A 15,373-nucleotide genomic window follows, 5' to 3' on the forward strand; every position below is an offset into this window, starting at 1 on the left:
CTTTTTCTTTTTAACGCGAAATCTCTCTTTTCCTTGCTTCTTAGCATGTGTATTGATAATTTGGGGTCCAAAGTATGAACTTTTGTTCGAAGTGTGTGGGCTTCCAACTCAAAACTAGTTGGCTTTGAGTTGGAAGCCCACACACTTCTAACATGGTATCAGAGATAGGCCCGTATGAGAGTGAAATGAGAAGTAGATCCAAAGGGCTGCCTGTCCACCCGTACAGAAGTCCACGTTGTAGTGGCTTAATCTTCTCCGCCCTACACGTGGAGGGGCAGCATGTTGGAGAAACTATAAGATAGTCCCAATAGCTAACTCCTTAGCCTATATCTTAATATATAAGGTGTGGAGCCACTCCACTCTTTTCCAATTGGTTTTGAATTGGAAGCCCACACATTTCAAACATGGTATCAGAGCTAGGCCCGTATGAGAGTGGAATAAGAAGTAGACCGAAAGGGCTGCCCGTCCACCCGTACAGAGGTCCACGTTGTAGTAGTTTAATCTCCGTCCTATACGTGGAGGGGGAGCATGTTGGAGAAACTATAAGATAGTCCCACATAACTAACTCCTTAACCTGGATCTTAATATATAAGGTGTGGAGCCACTCCACTCATAACCAATTGGTTTTGAGTTGGAAGCCCACGCACTTCTAACAACCTTCACGAGGCCTGTTAAGGTGAATTGGAAGTCTGAATAGGGAACAACACTAAAGTCTGTTATTATTCATCTATAAAATTCGTAAGAACATAGAGTCAAGCAGATAAGTCAATTACTCAATTGTTCAATGTTCTATGCTATAGCTATCAACATTTAGTATAAATTGTATCGTTAACTACAACCAAGCTAATTGATAGGATGTTGTCAATTATTCAGAATTCTGTCTTCAAATAATTCTACTTTCCATCTCCATTATAAAGCTCAATTCTGGCTGGGTACTTTACACACTAGTACCAAGACTTACATGGCAAATATTCTGCTGGCATTGAAGGAAATTCCCATCTTCTTACCAATGGATGGATTTTCTAATAATTCATGCTGTACCCAACATTTCATGCCTACCACAGACGTGACACTTTCCGCAATTCAATGCTGCATCGTCTTTTAACACAAATATCACCCAGTTTGACAGTGATAATGAAGGCGTCGATATATATTATTTCTATGTTTCCATCTTAAGCTAGAGGATTTTGTCACTCGGACTTGAAGATTGGTAACTTGGACATTGATGTGATCTGCAAACAATGTCTAACCTGTAATACTCAGTACTAGGTTTGTTGCATTTGTTACTTCCAAAATTACCAGATTATATGATTTGACTTGTTCCTCCAAAAATCTTTAAGATATGTTGTACTCATTTGTTTCATTTCTATTTTTCTTTTTACTCGATAGTGTCTTTTGTTGTTCTCTATACAAAGCTTTAGTTTCTCAAGCATAGTAGTAGTAGTCATATTTCCCAAGAAGAGGGAAACTGAAATTCATCTATTTCTATGGTTTTCAGTGGTAGCTAGTATGTCTAAAGGCAAGCAAGTCAAACTGCTCATTGCATTGCCAGGAGTGTTAATATGTCTAGTCTATGGATTCTTGCTTTGGCGAGAATTTGGGCATCTTCTTACCATGGATGGGTTTTCTTAGACTTGTAGTTAGCCATACGTTTCATGCCTGCATCCAAAGTTCAGCTGTACCAATTTTCGTATTGTTTGGATCATTTCTGTGATGAAGCAGTAGAAACTCTTTTCCATGTGGAAAGCTGTCAACCATGACCTACACCCATCAATTCCCTCTTAACCAATCACCATATCCAATTCTGAGAACTTTACTTATGGCACCTGAGCAACCAAATGCTCCTTTCCCTCTTAACCATGCTTTCACAGTTTTTAGTGCCTTGAACAACTGGAAAGACTCAAAACAATTATTTGCAATGAAAATTAAATGCTGCAATTCTGTGGACAAGTCTGGTTATTAACATGCATTTGCGTGTTATGTATTTTCTTTCTAATGCATTTGCGTAAAGGTCACAAGGACTAATCTCAATACACGTACACTGTACATGGTTTAATTATCTGAAATATGCTATGTTTATCTCCGAATTCTCAGCTTCCTTTATACGAAAAAGTCTGGCATCGGGATGACTTACACGTGCACTTAGAGCCCACTTTTATATGATTACCAATGTTAACCATACACGTGTACCTTACAACAACATTTTGCTATGACAGCCATTCGTTATCGGCGACACCATCATTGCTAATGGCTCCAGCTATGGACGAGCCGAAGCCCCGACTCTTTGTCTATCTTTTCTCCTTCATATTTCCGAGTATTTACAAGAAAAAAAGAAAATTAGTTGTAACCGCCTACAAAGTTAAAACCTCGTACTATTGGAGATGGTCCGTAAGCCAAGAAGTAATATATCTGTAAAGAGTTCGAACCTTAGTAAGCAAAGATCTAAGACTTTTAGTGCAAGCTATATTGGAGATGCTCTAACGACAAATACAGTATAAAATCAATCACACCTTGCATCTTGATTTGCACGAGTACAGTGGATTTATTTATAATATATATGGTAGCCAAAGAGAGATGCACTTAAATTAATCACATTAACAGAACCAATAATCAATGTCTAATTTTTTAAAGAAATGATGATGTGCATAAAACATATGGGCTTCTTTTAAATATAACCCACATACTTATTAACCATACTCCAAAAAATATAAGCTAAAATGAAAAGTCAAAAACTAATATGAAAAATCAAACAAGTTTTAACTTTTTGCTAATAATTAAATATCCCTCTTACTCAAAATCAAAATAAACCCTAATTTTGTTTCTTAATATACTTAAAGCAAGTTCAGTAAACCCAATCATTGACTGTTCTCTTGATAGTCTTTTAGGATCATCGCACGGAAATAATAGAGAGATGGAAAGGGAGAAATACCGTGAGCCAACTTTGAATTAGTCTTATCTTACTAGTATGAGATACATCGAATCCATATTACAGCATCTGCAAGAACTATATACAGCTGAAAAAGTTGATATCATGGCAGATGTCTCAATGAATAAGTTCTGTTCTTGTCATCTACTTGATTAAAGAAAAGTAATATTTCTAAGAAGGCGTGACACACTTGGATAGGTACTTGATGTTTCTCATGAACGTGTTCTTCGTTTCCTACCAAAGCATATAAGCCGTGCAACATGTAAATCATCTCCCACAATAACCAAATCCAAACACAGAGAAACCCCAATTCAATTTCTTTTCGTACCATTTCTAAGAGCATCATATACTCGTCCTGAATAAAAAAATACTAAAGTAGTGAATTCAACTTGGCTATGAAACAACACAATCAATTGTTCCCTATACTCTCGATTATGAAAATTAATGGAGACAGTTTCAGTACACCAGATTCTTCTTTTTTTTTTGTTGTTGATGTTGATTTAGGGATTTAATATGAAATTATTTGAGCTATATTTAATAATTATATATAATTTTATGGGCTATATGAAATGATTATAAAGGTTTGTTTGATTACTTTAAGCAATTACTCAAACGGGCTATGGTTAATAAATGTGTAGGCTAAATTTAAGAAAAGCCAAACATATAGCCGATAAAGGCAGGAGGAAAGACAAGTTCTTTTTTATAATTTAGTTGAATTAATAGAGGTGAACTTCATAGATCCAGATATAGCTTGAGAGATTTCTAGGTCAGGAAATCATGGATATCTACTACTATTTTGGTGTATGTTTTATAAGTATGTGCGTAGTTAGATTAACACATTATGTGTATAGATGGAGTAACCCAAAATGTAATGGAATATCACCACCAGGTTTCCCTCTCATCGGAGAGACCATTCAGCTGTTCATCCCGGGCAACTCGTTAAATATGCAACGCTTCGTCAACAAGAGAACAGTTAGGTAATTACTCCCTCTGTTACTTTTTAATAGGCTGGTTTTCATAAATAAATGTTTCAAAAATATAGGCTGGTTTCCTAATTGGGAAAGTCAAATGCTACTTTGGTTTTGTGGGACCACTATTCTTTTAACTTCTTTTGACGACAAGTGTCATGTGACCATTTCACTTTACTTCTTTTGCTGACAAGTGTCATGGGGACCATTTCACTTCATTTCTTTTATTGACAAGTGTCATGAGGACCACTTTCAATGATTGGTTTTCTTAATTTCCTTAATTTTCTCTAAAAACCAAACCAGCCTGTTAAAAAGTAACGGATGGAGTACATTCTTTGTAGTAGTTTAGGATTTGGATTCTTTAGGAAAATTTATATCTTTTATAACATCATTTACAAACTAATATATGGTCATTTTTCACCAGAAACGTTGTTTCGGACCAGCTTGGCCGGTCAGCCAGTGGTAATTTCAAATGACCCAGAATTCAACTACTTGCAACAAGAGAGGAAGTTAGTAGAGTTGTGGTACATGGATTCGTTCACTACCATTTTAGGAAAACGATGAATGCAGTGACAACGAGTAGTTACATTCAGAGGTACATCAGAAACATAATTCTAGATTACCTCGGAACAGAAGCTTTGAAAAATCAGCTTCTCGAAAAAATTGAGGTCATTGCAAACCAAGGTCTACAGTCTTGGTCCACTCAATCCTCAGTTGAGCTAAAAACTTCTATTCCAACCTATGTTGTAAAAGGCGCTGGGCAAGGCGAGGCGCCAAGCCCAGCGCCTAAGGCGTCCTAGGCGAGCGCCCGAAAAATAAAAGAAAACACCAACATGCATAATTTGGCGCCTAGACGCCTTTTTTGCTTAGGCGCTAGTCCAGCGCTTAAAGCGCCTTAGCGCCAAAGGCGCTCGCCTTTCACAACATAGATTGCAACTGTAAGAACACATTTATCTTGAACGTTGGTGCTATGCCTGATTTTGTGTGCACTAGTAAATGGTTTTCTGTAGATAACAGATTAATTTTCGGTGCAGATGGTATTCGAATTAACGTTGATGGAGTTATTTGGTTATGATTCTTCGAAATCATCAAAATTCCTTAGTAAGATGTTCACCGACTTCTTTTCAGGTCTTATGACCTTTCCCGTAAACATTCCTGGCACTGCTTTCCACCGATGTATGAAGGTAATACTCTCTTCTATTTTATTTATGTAATTCATCAACAAGTTTACACTAGCTTAAACTGATTTCTAATTGTAACTCTGCGTGGTTTAAATATAGAACCGAAAAAAGGCTTTAGAGCTTATGAAGGATATTCTGCATGAGAGAATCAATTCACAAGGGAAGCGCCGGTGTGATTTTATTGATCAACTCATAGAGGACATGAAAAAGGAGGATTTCTTGACGGAAGATTTTGTGGTTTATATGATGTTTGGGCTTCAACTTGCCAGTTTTATGTCTATTTCTGCGAACCTGACAACAGCTGTAAGGTTAATGACAGAGAATCCTTTAGTGAACAAGGAAGTAAAGGTCCGTGCTATACATTCTTTATAACCATTTATTTGATAAGCAAAATTACGATTACAACAATTCACAAACATAAGCTTGAAAATATTCAATGGTCGATTCCTGGTTTTTGTAGGAAGAGCATGAAGCAAGTTTTAGAAGAAAGGAAAATGTGGATGCTTCACTTACATGGAAAGATTTTAAATCGATGGCTTTTACATCTCAGGTACACAATCTAAGTGCAAGAGTGCCGCATATTAGAAATGAGCACCCACAGAATTAAAACCAGTCCGGTTAAGAAAAGTTACATAAATCCATTGAGTTTATTTTTTGCAGGTACTCAATGAAACATTTAGGATGGCCAACATTGCCCCAGGGATTCCTAGGAGGGTGATCAAAGATATCCATATAAACGGTACTTGAGTAGTATTTATTAAGAAAGAAAATGTGTCTTTAAGAAAGAAAATGTGAATTTAGCTCTAAAACTGTATTGCATATTAACCTTTGCAGGATATGTAATCCCAAAAGGATGGACACTTATGGTTGTTGCTACGGCTATTCACATGAACCCTAAAAAGTTTGATGATCCTCATATCTTTAATCCATGGAGATGGAATGTAAGTTGGATTTTTAAAGTTTGTTTAAGTTCTTTTGTTGGTTGATACTGAATGTAGAAAATATGATATCAAAGACTTAATGAACACAATTCGTAACTCAAACAAATCTCTTGTATTGATGTAAATAAACTCATGGCTTAACAACCTATTTATAGTTTAACAAACTTGACTCTCAAGCAAAGACTCTTTCCTAACAAAACAAATTCTAAAACAAGACTCTTCTAGAATATTCTGAAATCTATACGTAACCAAACTTTAAAACTGGCAAACTTGTTTCTCAAGTTTACTACACGTTCACAATAACGCGTAATATCTCCTACTGATTGTTTCCATAGATGACACCAACTTCCACTGGTTGCTTTCACTCAGACAGTAGCAACTCCACCTAGTTGCTTCCACAATATAATGTCAACTTCTCTAAGTTGCTTCCTCTTAACAGCATCAACTTCTACTAGTTCCTTTCACAAACTATATCTTGGTTTAACAACTTCATGTACAAAGATACAATTTATGAAAGGTGCAGTGTTATCTGAAGAAAGTATTGTGGAACACCTTGCCAAATAGTCCACAATACTTCCAGAGTCAAGGTGTGAAAATTGTATCTTTGGCAAACAACACAGAGATCCATTCCCAATGAACAAAGCTAGAAGAGCAGAACAACAGTTGGAGATTGTACACAGTGATCTGTGTGGTTCTATTGAAGTAACATCACATGGAGGTAATAATTATTTCATAACTTTAATTGATGATTTTAGTATAAAAGCTTGGGTGTATCAACTTAGACAGAAAAGTGATGCTTTTCATGCTTTTAGAAGCTTTAAAGCATATGCTGAGAAGCAGATTGGAAAGAATATCAAGATACTAAGAACTGATAGAGGAACAGAATATACCGTTGTTGATAGTTTTATGGAAGAACATGGCATTCTACATAAATTAACAGCTAAATATACACCTCAACAAAATGGTGTTGAAAAAGAAAGAATAGAACAATAATGGAGATGGCAAGAACTATAAGAAGAACAAAAGATTTACCAAAGAACTTTTGGAGTTATGCAGTTGATACAACAGTGTATTTACTTAATAGATGTCCAACAAATAGTTTGAATAATAAAACACCAGAAGAAGCTTGGAGAGGTGCAAGACCAAGTGTAAGACATCTGAGAGTTTTTGGGTGCATCGCTTATGCACATGTACCTAAAGAACTTAGAAAGAAGCTAGATGACAAGAGTGAAAAGTGTATTCTTGTTGGTTATAGTTCAGTAACCAAAGGATAAAACTTTTCAATCCTGTAACGGGGAAAATAATTATTAGTATAGATGTAATCTTTGATGAAGACTCTCAGTGGAATTGGAATGCAACCAGCTCAACAAGAGAAAATGTCAGAACAGTTCCAATAGCAGTTGAAGAACAAATAAATACTCAAGATGAAGTTATTAAACAACAAGAAGAAAGAAGAACTGAAGAAGCAACAACTGAAGTGGTAAGAACTGATGTGATACCACAACAAGAGACTGCAAGACCAAGAAGAAAATATGTTATACCAGCAAGAATGAAAGATTATGTGATAACAAGAGATGATGATACTGATGAAGAGGAGATTAATTTTTCTTTATATGGAGATTGTGATCCTGTTGTTTATAAAGAAGCCTCTAAAGATAATGGATGGGTACAAGCAATGGAAGCTGAGATAAACTCAATAAAGAAGAACAACACATGGGAACTTACAGAACTTCCAGAAGGAAATAACTCAATAAGAGTCAAATGGGTTTACAATACAAAGTACAAATCATATGGTGAAGTTGATAAATTGAAAGCAAGGTTAGTTGCTAAGGGATATAGACAAAAACAAGGAATAGACTATTCTGAAGTCTTTGCACCAGTTTCAAGACTTGATACAGTTCGAATGATCATTGCTCTAGCTTCTCAGAAGCAATGGAAGATATTTCAGATGGATGTAAAGAGTGCATTCTTGAATGGTGTACTAGAAGAAGAAGTATATGTTGAGCAACCAGCAGGTTATGTTATGGAGGGGAAGGATAATCAAGTGTACAAGCTAAAAAAGGCTTTGTACGGTTTAAAACAAGCACCACGTGTTTGGTATACAAGAATATATTCATACTTCATTGAGAAATGTTTTACAAGATGTCCACATGAGCATACACTGTATTTGAAAGCTAATTCGGCAATCATATATAGTTTGTTTGTACGTGGATGATCTTATTTTTAATGGCAATAACTCAAAGATGATCAAGGAATTCAGGGAGGATATGGTGAAAGAATTTGAGATGACAGATCTTGGATTAATGTCATACTTTCTTGGCATTGAAATACAACAAATAGAAAGAGGTATCTTTATTAATCAATAAAGATATGCAGAAGGAATACTTAAGCGTTTCAATATGGATAATTGTAATCCAATTTTAACACCAACTAAAGAAAGGTTGAAGCTAACAAATTGTTAGATGAATCAGGAGAACTTGTGAACTCAACAGATTTTAAGAGTCTTGTTGCATGTCTGAGATATTTAACTGCTACAAGACCGGACATTATGTATGCAGTCGGATTAGTTAGTAGGTTTATGGAGTTACCAAGACAGTCACATCTACAAGATGCAAAGAGGATTTTGAAGTATGTCAAAGGAACAATTAGTTTGGGAATGCTTTTTACAATTTCTGAAGATCCAAAATTGGTTGGTTATATAGATAGTGATTAGGCTGGAGACACAGAAGGAAGTAAGAGTACATCTGGTTATGCATTTCATTTAGGAACATGATTCTTTTCCTGGTCATCAAAGAAACAACAAGTTGTTTCCTTGTCTACAATAGAAGCTGAATACATAGCTGCTGGAAATTGTGCTACACAAGTTGTATGGCTAAGGATGATGTTGAAGTCTCTTTTCAGTGAGGAGATTACACCTACAACAATAATATGTGATAACAAGTCCTCAATTTCATTAACAAAGAATCTGGTTTTTCATGGAAGGAGTAAACACATTGATATCAAATATCATTACATTAGAGAGCTTGTCAGAAATAAGGAGATTGTTGTTGAATTTTGTGAAAGTAAAGATCAAGTGGCTGATATATTTACCAAGTATTTGAAGTCTAATACCTTCATCTATTTGCGTGGAAAACTTGGAATGATTAGTAAGGAATATCTTGGTTTAAGGGAGGATGTTGAAGATTAAACCAAGATATAGTTTGTGAAAGCAACAAGTAGAAGTTGATGTTGTTAAGAGGAAGCAACTTAGAGAAGTTGACATGATACTGTGGAAGTAACTAGGTGGAGTTTCTACTGTCTGAGTGAAAGCAACCAGTGGAAGTTGGTGTATGGAAACAATCAGTAGGAGATATTACGCGTTATTGTGAATGTGTAGTAAACTTGAGAAACAAGTTTGCCGGTTTTAAAGTTTGGTTACGTATAGTATTTTACGTATAGATTTTAGAATATTCTAGAAGAGTCTTGTTTTAGAATTTGATTTATTAGGAAAGAGTCTTTGCTTGAGAGTCAAGTTTGTTAAACTATAAATAGGTTGTTAATCCATGAGTTTATTTACATCAATACAAAGAGATTTGTTTGAGTTACGAATTGTGTTCATTAAGTATTTGATATCAGATTTTCTACATTCAGTATCAACCAACAAAAGAACTTAAACAAACTTTAAAAATGCAACTTACATTCCATCTCCATGGATTAAAGATATGAGGATCATCAAACTTTTTAGGGTTCATGTGAATAGCCGTAGCAACAACCATAAGTGTCCATCCTTTTGGGATTACATATCCTGCAAAGGTTAATATGCAATACAGTTTTAGAGCTAAATTCACATTTTCTTTCTTAAAAACACATTTTCTTTCTTAATAAAATACTACTCAAGTACCGTTTATATGGATATCTTTGATCACCCTCCTAGGAATCCCTGGGGCAATGTTGGCCATCCTAAATGTTTCATTGAGTACCTGCAAAAAATAAACTCAATGGATTTATGTAACTTTTCTTAACCGGACTGGTTTTAATTCTGTGGGTGCTCATTTTTAATATGCGGCACTCTTGCACTTAGATTGTGTACCTGAGATGTAAAAGCCATCGATTTAAAATCTTTCCATGTAAGTGAAGCATCCACATTTTCCTTTCTTCTAAAAATTGCTTCATGCTCTTCCTACAAAAACCAGGAATCGACCATTGAAATGCATTTGTTGCATTTCATCAATTTATAATAATTATTAATACACATGCTAAGAAGCAAGGAAAAGAGAGATTTTCCTGTGTTCTTGTTGCAGGAAACAGGAAAATACTGCTAGATCGCTTCTTATGCACAGACCCAGGAGCTACAAAGTTCCATTCTATCACACCCTGTAACGTTGCAATCTTGCCCAACCTATCAACAGGCAGTGCAGATTTATACGGAAGCATGTGGGATCCCGTTGGCTAATTTCATCATCAACGAAGCCGCCCCTCAATACATGAAGTCATTGGCGGTAAAATAATTTGATGTTATTAAATCCACTCTCCCTACCTGCTTCTCATTATCAGAACGTGAATTGTTCTTATGGCACTGTAACAGAATTCCACACTCTATGGACTTTCTCAAGGAAATCCCTATCAATGGGCTTAATCAGTCCATAAGGCCAAGACAATTTTGTGTTGTTCTCATGTACCGTTTTGGTATACCACTCTTCGATAGTGACAGTGTATGCTCTAGTTGCGGCCACCCTGTGGACATCTTTGGCGACCACACTTTGCATTGTGCTAAGGGTATCGGTCTTAAATTCCGACACGATCTTGTTCGGGATATCTTGTTCGATATGTGTTACAAAGCGGGAGTGTCCGCCAGGAAAGAAGCGTCTCTTGGACTTTCAACCACTGTCAAAGAACTAAAGCCAGTGGATATCCTTGTCCTCAATTGGATCAATGGGAGAGATATATGTTTGGACGTCACTGGGGTTTCTCCCTTCACAAGTGCATGCACACGCAACTTTACGCCGGGTCACGCCATCACTATGGAAATCAAGCGAAAATGTCAAAAATATCTTGACATTTGTACCACATATGGTTATGAGTTTTGGGTTCTAGCTTTCACTTCTTTAGGGGAACTAGGCGAGGATACAATTACATTCTGAAGAGATTAAGAAACAGTCTGACCAGTCAATATGTCAATCAGAAAATAGGTGGTTCTCTTTTTCATAGACGGATCGTTATTCAAAAAGTTGTTGGCGTCCAGCTTGTAGCCCGGCTTCCTACTACCGCTGTGTAACGACGCTTTACTCTTGTAAAAGTAAACCAAATTGTATTACCAAATAAAATAATTTTAATAATAAAGTAACAATTATAATTGCGAAAATAGAAAAATAACGAGGAAACCGCAAATGCAGAAAAACCTTGGGACCTAGTTCAGATTAAATACTCTCAGAATTAAGCCGTTATACAAAATCTAAACCAACTTCGTATAGTTGAGACCAAGCAACTAAGCTTATAGTTCACCTAGTTTCCTCAGTATCCATGCACCTCCAACTTGTATTAAGTCACCCACTTGGGAACAATTCCTTTGGTTCGTATTCCCGGGAACTTATTTTCCCTAGTCCAGTGGAAATTAAGTTGGCAGAGTTGGAACTACCTCCTTATTTTCCACCCATTAAATAGCATTTTCCGTCACTTTCTCTTTCTTCTCCATTTCTTCTCATCTTCCCCAAAATTCCGCCATTGATAGAAAATCACTAAGCATAAATCTGGGTAGTTCTCACTAATCTCTCTATGTTGTATCCTTAATTCTTGTGAAGATTCCTCTGTTCTTCCTCCATGGTGGTTGTTTTCATTATCTTTTTGATTGCTTTACCAAACCCTAGATTTTTTCTGAACCAAAAAAAGTTAGGCTTGTATGTATTTTTAGGTTTCTACATAGATGGGTAAAGAAATCCTCATGCTTGATTTGATGTTTCTCGACCAAAAGGTTAGGGTTAATAGAAATATTTGTACCTTCTAGGGTTAAATTAGTTTTCATCATCAGTTTGATGTTTTTTTTCTTCTATAGAAACAAGAATGATCTATTAGTTCTGAGGAGATTGATTACTTGGATACTGTATGACTAAATTTTGAGGAAATATAGTATAGGTGCAGATGAATTTTGAAAAATATTAGGTCTTAATAAAACAAGACCTCAGTGAGATAAACTTGGAGAATCCGACGGTGATCAGTTTAATTGAATCAGAGATGAGACAAACTTTGATTAACATCAAAATCGTGTCGGACTAATGAAATTAAGATACCACTTGGTCTATGATCGATACCCAATGAAATTAAGAATTGTAATGAAATTAAGATATTTCTCTTTTGGAAATAAGATCGCAAAAGATGTATTTTCCGAAGATTAATTATGTTCACAAAAAAATAATAAGAAGAGTTATGTTAATTGATGATAACTCTCTTTGACGTCCAGAGAAAACCATGAATATTGGTTTCTCTGTTTATTGATAGCACGTAGTGATAAGCTATCGATGAGAATAAAAACTAATTATGCAATCTGTAACCCAGAATGAAAAGTTTGTTAAAGAGAAAGAATTGTAATATGATAATCTTCCTCATTAAAACTTTGGGTAGAAATGGCAAGCAACGATTTACTTTTGATTGCTTGAGGACCTATCATCAGTCAATACACGATAAGCATGAAGGGATTGCATAAAATGAATTGAAATAAGAGCTAAATCAGTCTGATAACAGACGCAAAAAAAAAAAAATACTGATGCGGAAGCAATTCGAGCGGATTTCCCCGCTCTGATACCATAATAAATTATGAGTATCGAGACGGATCATCGATTACAGAAAACTAAATAAAAGACAAATTAAGAACACAAGAACTTAACGTGGTTCGGCACTAACGCCTACGTCCACGGACAGAAACCCCGTAGAGTGAATTAGATTATTGATCTCCAGAGAGTTTGATCATTCTGGGATAGGTTATATTTACATAATGAATCCTATTTATAGGTTTATTGAATAAGCAGTAAACCTAGAGCAACAAACTATCTTGACCAGGTACACTATACTTATCTAGCTACAATACAGGATTATATGCGAGAGACTTGGTCTTCCGATTATCTTCACATACTAACTTCCAACAGATTCCAACATGTGGCTTATGGAGCGGCTGTGCAGGCAGCAATTTTGAGTGGTGATAGTACTGAGAAGTTGACCTAGAAACACCACCATTCCTACCAAGAAGGAGCAAGTTTTCTCTACCTACTCCGACAACCAACATGTAGTGCTGATTCAGGTCTTTGAAGGGGAGCGAGCAAGAACAAGGGATAACAACTTGCTTGGTAAATTTGAGCTTTCTGGAATTCCACCTGCACCTCGTGGTATGCCTCAGATAACTGTTTTTAATGTGTCTGCCGAGGACAAAACTACAGCGAAGAAGAAGATGGTGCAAGAGGCAGAAATGTACAAGACAGGGGATTAAGAGCACAAGAAGAAAATCGAGTCCAAGAATGGTTTGGAGAAATCATTGTGAGCATTGTCTGTGCTTCTAAAACCTTGATAAATATTTATCAATCTTGTGATTATTCTCATGGCCAGAGGGCTTCTCAGTAGAAAGTTTAGCTGAGGAGAAGACAGATTTGTAACATTGCAGCAATATTCACATTCTGAATATAATATAACATTGATAAATATGAATTACACTTCCTCGGGATTTCAGGAAAGAAAAAAAAAACTAAACCAGTGCAGAAACCCCTAATCAAATTCATAACCTATCTCTTCTGTACTAATCTGTTTCATTCAACTCAATGCTACCGATAGAACCACTACCCTTCCTCAGTTTAACGGCCACTTACACTGTTTTAGTTGCAGTGCAGGCACCTATTTGACCTGTTAGCATTAATATTATCCTACCTTCAGTTCTGTATACTGAAAACTCAAATCCAACCTAAAAAGACCGACTCCTGTGCAAAAAAAAAAATTTGCAACTGTTTTTGCAGATATTTTTTTACGCAAGTTGTTTTTTGCACCCTGAACCATCAGTCTTTAAAGCTTATCTCTGATTCTACACTATACTCCACTTCTAGTTTAGACATATATGTAACACTAATAAGTGGATTCAAAACTAAATCTATCTCGTTGTTTTTCTCGGTATCATAAAATTGAACGAAAAAGAAAACCCAGAAGAGTTAGTTTATTACCTTCAATTAAGAGCTATCCCAGCTTTTTATTTATTTTTTGCTCGGTTGAAACATTAAGAGTTAGTTTCAACAAAGCTACCGCAGCTTTGTTGAAACTAGTTCCACAGAAATCCCATATCTTCAAAAAAAGAAAAGAAAGGAGCAGACTTCGAGTAAAATATCATAATAATCTGACTTCACATCTTCAAAAATAATGCTGCAGAGTTGCATTCCAAAGGGTGTTCTTTTCGAGGATGCGATTTCCTGCGTAGATAGAAGATGCTGCTATCATGGGGGGGAATACGACTTTACCGCTGCATAATTCATCAGACCCTATGCCGCCAACCAAAACATTGTCCTCTCCATCTCTGTATCAGCTTCAGCAGCGCCTTGACAAAGCTTAAATTCCATCCAAGCTTCTTCACAATCAATCTCTCCATATCTCGGATCTCTTTTTTGTTGCAATAAACATGGTTTGCTGCATTGAGGTATTTCTCCACTTTTGCCGCAGAGCCTTCTTCATATTTTCCGGACATGATCAAACAAGTCAACCCTACCAATTGGAATTCTTTTCTGGCGACAAAATTTACGTAAAGGTATCGATCCAGAGTATTGATCGCGAGAAAAGAGATATCTGACGTGAGTTTTAGTTTCAGATGAATCTGAAAAAAAAAGCTCCACGAGACTCATCCGCATCTTTTTCTTTTTTTGATCTGAGAAAAGAGAATTTTATTAAAATGTGGAGAAAGAATTACAAGTAAAAGTTACAAGCATAGAGGGAAACTGAAGTACGAAAAGAGATAACAATGGGATACATTCCAATCAGAATGGGATGTAAGTGAGAGGAACAATAGTATTACAACTATGTGTTAACGAAATGCTGCTATACCAAGAAAAGATGCAGTGGTCTAACCTGAAGTTAAAGTTTCTTTTGAAGGCTAAACTCCATGCAAGAAAAGACGCTTTGACATCGACACTTACTCATCCGCATAGTCTCATCGATCTCCGTTTGCATCTCCATGTTGTAATCACAATTTTGATCTTCTAGGAGTTTGTAGTTGTTGTGTAATTCATCGACGTACTCCACTACAGCCAAAGGGTTTTTGATGTTTTTTTTATCGATATCTTTTATTAAATTTTTTTTATATGGATATTGACCTAGAAAACAGAATAGAATAATATGCTTCATTTCTAACCGTTTCTCAAG

The 15,373-nt window shown here is 36.0% G+C and overlaps 1 protein-coding gene across 1 annotated transcript; it reads right to left on the reverse strand.

Moving 5' to 3' along the window:
• Positions 1 to 9,627: 9,627 nt before the first annotated feature.
• LOC113294188 (cytochrome P450 87A3-like) lies at positions 9,628 to 10,761 on the reverse strand. The gene is made up of 6 exons (XM_026542600.1): positions 10,675 to 10,761; positions 10,533 to 10,571; positions 10,086 to 10,175; positions 9,897 to 9,975; positions 9,694 to 9,800; positions 9,628 to 9,636 (listed from the first exon to the last, which is right to left on the reverse strand). Exons 1-6 carry the CDS (start codon positions 10,759 to 10,761, stop codon positions 9,628 to 9,630), a joined length of 411 nt encoding a protein of 136 aa, XP_026398385.1.
• Between the last annotated feature and the right edge of the window lie 4,612 nt (positions 10,762 to 15,373).

This window comes from Papaver somniferum, chromosome 7 (assembly GCF_003573695.1).
Source record: "Papaver somniferum cultivar HN1 chromosome 7, ASM357369v1, whole genome shotgun sequence".
In the NCBI taxonomy this organism is placed as follows: Eukaryota; Viridiplantae; Streptophyta; class Magnoliopsida; order Ranunculales; family Papaveraceae; genus Papaver; species Papaver somniferum.